Source organism: Epinephelus lanceolatus, chromosome 17, assembly GCF_041903045.1.
Source record: "Epinephelus lanceolatus isolate andai-2023 chromosome 17, ASM4190304v1, whole genome shotgun sequence".
Classification (NCBI taxonomy): domain Eukaryota; kingdom Metazoa; phylum Chordata; class Actinopteri; order Perciformes; family Serranidae; genus Epinephelus; species Epinephelus lanceolatus.
The window spans coordinates 39,307,265-39,312,500 of NC_135750.1; the positions used below are offsets into that span (position 1 = coordinate 39,307,265).

Genomic DNA, 5,236 nt, shown 5'->3' on the forward strand with positions numbered 1-5,236 from the left:
TTTATTTGAGCTTTTTTTTTTTTAAATTCAACTTTACTAAACATGTTTAAAAAAAGACACAGAAAAACAAATAACAAAAATATTGCATATAAACAATACAATAAATTAGTTGTTGAGTAAGTTAGATGGTATGTGTCATGTTCAAAGGGGTAGGAAGAAGTTAAGAATTTTTCTATGTCCTACCACATTATACTGTTGTACTATAAAAAATAAAATTTAAAACTAGGAATTCTATCTATGACAATCAGTGATGGTTTTGAGCTGACAACACTGATTGTTATAGATAGAATTCCTAGTTTGAATTTCTATGTTTTATTTTCAGGGTAAGAAACATCTGCTGCTAGATGGACTGATGGGTGAGGTAGCCCAGACTAAATGTAGCCTTTTCTTTGTTCTGCTACAATATTGCTGCAATAAAGCACTTGAAAGACACTTTAAATATTCTTGCTTGGCTGGTATCATCCAACTTGAAATGACTGGAAAATGTATAATTTAGTGTTGAATAACGTGCCGGGCAAGTGCACCCCCTCTGATCTTAGATGCACCTCTAGTCATTATTTTCTGGAACCGGCCTTGGTTAGATATTGAAGGACTGGACATATTTACTATATGCCTCTGTACTCAGTTCTATCAAATCAATCAACAAAGCGTGATTTTTGCATTTTGCTAGATTTATGCTGATGTGCTCAGTAGGTATTTAACATATCAGCATAAATCTGACTTAAATAATGTGAAATGTGAGTGAGTAGCTTTGGCAAGACAGTGGTTTATTTAGATAGGCTGACCAAACCTCCTCTTTTGCCCGGACATGTCCACTTTTCACGTCCTGTCCGGGGCGTTTGGGGTTGTTTATAAATTGATGATAATGTCCGGTTATCCTTGTGTGTGTGTGTGTGTGTGTGTGTGTGTGTGTGTGCTAGAGTGCGGCACGGCCGCATATTTCTGTTCAAACCCGACAGTCATTCGGTTTTGTTATGTCCGAAACCGAACTGAGCCCGACATTATTTAATTACTAAAGCACTGAGTTTGTGTCACACAATTGTTATGGTTACAGGCTATTTAACAGGCCGGGCGTGCGCCGTGGGTGCTCCGCGGAGATGGAGACCTCCGTGTTTGAGACGGGAGCAGGCGGCGGGAGGTCCGAGGCTTCCAGCGAGGGGAGAGGGAGAAATATAACAAAATAAGATAAAATAGGAAAAACCTGTCTCCCTCTTTTATTTTATTTTCAGCGTTTAATCAAGGCGGAGGCTGGCGGCGGGAGGTCCGAGGCTTCCAGCGAGGGGAGAGGTAGAAACAAACAGCCAATGTGTGTCTGTGTGTGTTCTGTTCAGGTGTTGTCACGTAAATAACAGAGCCCAAGCAATAAACAGGACAGACAATAGGATTTTATTTATTTTACACTACATTTTCACTGAAAGCTGACCGAATCCGACCCGAGCCCAAATACAATTTATACATTTTTGACTGAACCCGGCCGACCCGTTGGGTAGGCCTACCGTCGGGACCCGTTGGGCTCGGATCGGGTAGCCACACTCTAGTGTGTGTATGTGTCCCCTATCTATAGGGGCCTATCTGAATTTCTGTCTTTGAGAAATATTATTTTGTAACTGAATTTTCTATCCATACATATAAACTTTAAATATATTAAAATTATAAGGCATCTTTGAGTAAACTGCGAGTGTCATTTAAGTAGGCTATCTCGTGGCGGGCCGAGTGTCCTCTTTTTTGGAAATCAAAACATGGTCACCCTAATTTAGCCATATTTGCACTATAGTTCTATAAAGTCTGCAAATCCAGATTGAAGATTTATACGATCTGTACATAATTTCTCTTTATCAAAATACACTTGATGACTGTTAGATATTTAAAGATCAATGTATTTACTAAATGCTACTGAGTTTTAAAAAATCAGCTGAGCCTGATTTGTTGAACATTTGATCATTTATTATTAAAATGCACTTGATGACAATGTCTGCAATCTGGTGTGTTTTAATGTTGGCATAGTGAAGCGTAAACATGGCCCTGTTAATGGCACATAATATGGAACACATGTTATTTTTACATTCTAATGTCAACACAGCTAGATAAAAAAAAAAAAAGTTACGACAGCATTTACGGCTGTAGCTGGTTGATCTTTTTACGACACTGCATCATACGGCAAAACATGGCGCTGCGCAGAGCTTAGTGAAGGAATGAGACAACTGACAGGCGTTAAAGGCAAGACAGTTCGCTTTCTTTCTCTGCTTTGAGGTCCATACAGCAGCTCTCCGCTTAGCTAAGACTCGATTAACAGTTAGAGAGTAACAGCACAGTGTGAAGTGAAGCGAAATGGCGGCGCAGGGAGGCATCGTGTTCCAGCAGAAGGTCAGCAAGCTGCTAAGCAGACACGAAGGGAAGAAACCAGTCCTGAAACCCAACAGAGCTCTGTCTCTGAAAGATGCTGTAGCTAATCGCAAACCCAACAAAGGAGGTAAGTGATGAAGAAATACTGAGTGAATACCGGGGTTCTTCCGACGGTTTGCTGATATGACTCATTCAGCAGCCTGTAGCACCTGATACCGGGCTGTAACGTTAACGTTACACGCTTTCAGCTGAACATCTGTGGATAAAACTTTACAAGGTGATAAACTGATGTCGATGGATGGATGGACGGATACATAGATGGATAGATGTATGACACGCAGGCGTCCGCGTTTGCTAGACTTGATTCAGTGGGATCTCCATCCAGCACTCTACTGTAGTTGAATGTATCCATAAACGTTATACATAACATCGTTTGGGCCAGTAGGCTACATATCTTTCTTCCCTGCAAAAAGTAATTTTAATCCAAAAGAAATTCGTCTGATTGGCAACTGCAGCAAATTGTTGGGAATCATTGGCCCATCTGTTCAACAAATTAAATCTGCTGTTCATTTTCAATATTAACATTTATTAAACACATTATTATGTATTTCCCAACTTTCTCTTGATGAATTATGATGTCCAGTATTTATCTTCCCTATTACAGCACAGCACTTGGACAGTATGCTTTGAAATACAAAGGACCATTACTCTGGAACAACATGATTACTCTCACTTAATAAAAATATAAATATACATACATATATATACAGTACAGGCCAAAAGTTTGGACACACCTTCTCATTCAATGCGTTTTCTTTATTTTCATGACTATTTACATTGTAGATTCTCACTGAAGGCATCAAAACTATGAATGAACACATGTGGAGTTATGTACTTAACAAAAAAAGGTGAAATAACTGAAAACATGTTTTATATTCTAGTTTCTTCAAAATAGCCACCCTTTGCTCTGATTACTGCTTTGCACACTCTTGGCATTCTCTCCATGAGCTTCAAGAGGTAGTCACCTGAAATGGTTTTCCAACAGTCTTGAAGGAGTTCCCAGAGGTGTTTAGCACTTGTTGGCCCCTTTGCCTTCACTCTGCGGTCCAGCTCACCCCAAACCATCTCGATTGGGTTCAGGTCCGGTGACTGTGGAGGCCAGGTCTGATTACTGCTTTGCACACTCTTGGCATTCTCTCCATGAGCTTCAAGAGGTAGTCACCTGAAATGGTTTCCACTTCACAGGTGTGCCTTATCAGGGTTAATTAGTGGAATTTCTTGCTTTATCAATGGGGTTGGGACCATCAGTTGTGTTGTGCAGAAGTCAGGTTAATACACAGCCGACAGCCCTATTGGACAACTGTTAAAATTCATATTATGGCAAGAACCAATCAGCTAACTAAAGAAAAACGAGTGGCCATCATTACTTTAAGAAATGAAGGTCAGTCAGTCCGGAAAATTGCAAAAACTTTAAATGTGTCCCCAAGTGGAGTCGCAAAAACCATCAAGCGCTACAACAAAACTGGCACACATGAGGACCGACCCAGGAAAGGAAGACCAAGAGTCACCTCTGCTTCTGAGGATAAGTTCATCCGAGTCACCAGCCTCAGAAATCGCAAGTTAACAGCAGCTCAGATCAGAGACCAGATGAATGCCACACAGAGTTGTAGCAGCAGACCCATCTCTAGAACAACTGTTAAGAGGAGACTGCGCCAATCAAGCCTTCATGGTCAAATAGCTGCTAGGAAACCACTGCTAAGGAGAGGCAACAAGCAGAAGAGATTTGTTTGGGCCAAGAAACACAAGGAATGGACATTAGACCAGTGGAAATCTGTGCTTTGGTCTGATGAGTCCAAATTTGAGATCTTTGGTTCCAACCGCCGTGTCTTTGTGAGACGCAGAAAAGGTGAACGGATGGATTCCACATGCCTGGTTCCCACTGTGAAGCATGGAGGAGGAGGTGTGATGGTGTGGGGGTGTTTTGCTGGTGACACTGTTGGGGATTTATTCAAAATTGAAGGCACACTGAACCAGCATGGCTACCACAGCATCCTGCAGCGACATGCCATCCCATCCGGTTTGCGTTTAGTTGGACCATCATTTATTTTTCAACAGGACAATGACCCCAAACACACCTCCAGGCTGTGTAAGGGCTATTTGACCAAGAAGGAGAGTGATGGAGTGCTGCGGCAGATGACCTGGCCTCCACAGTCACCGGACCTGAACCCAATCGAGATGGTTTGGGGTGAGCTGGACCGCAGAGTGAAGGCAAAGGGGCCAACAAGTGCTAAACACCTCTGGGAACTCCTTCAAGACTGTTGGAAAACCATTTCAGGTGACTACCTCTTGAAGCTCATGGAGAGAATGCCAAGAGTGTGCAAAGCAGTAATCAGAGCAAAGGGTGGCTATTTTGAAGAAACTAGAATATAAAACATGTTTTCAGTTATTTCACCTTTTTTTGTTAAGTACATAACTCCACATGTGTTCATTCATAGTTTTGATGCCTTCAGTGACAATGTAAATAGTCATGAAAATAAAGAAAACGCATTGAATGAGAAGGTGTGTCCAAACTTTTGGCCTGTACTGTATATATATATATATATATATATATATATATATATATATATATATATATATATATATATATATATATATATATATAACTAATGCTCCATTGTAAATGTATTAGTTGTGTTCATGTGTATGTGTCTCTTTCATTTATGGTTATTATTGCTTCTTTTTTGTCTATTGTATTCTCATGTTTAGGAGAGAAATACTATTTGTATTAGAAAAGATTAGAAATCCAAGGAGGAGAGGTTTTCACTATAAGCTGCTTTGGGTTTCTTACCTCTCCTTCACAATCCCTGCCATGTTTATATTTATATTAGCCTGG

At 40.5% G+C, this 5,236-nt stretch overlaps 1 protein-coding gene across 1 annotated transcript in view; it reads left to right on the forward strand.

The window, feature by feature from the left end:
- Nucleotides 1-2,137: 2,137 nt before the first annotated feature.
- chchd1 (coiled-coil-helix-coiled-coil-helix domain containing 1) overlaps nucleotides 2,138-5,236 on the forward strand; it is a 26,772-nt gene continuing 23,673 nt past the window's right edge. The window contains exon 1 of the mRNA XM_033612371.2: nucleotides 2,138-2,470. Coding sequence (XP_033468262.1) covers nucleotides 2,329-2,470 — 142 coding nt within the window. The 5' untranslated portion in view covers nucleotides 2,138-2,328. The remainder of the gene's footprint in view (nucleotides 2,471-5,236) is intronic.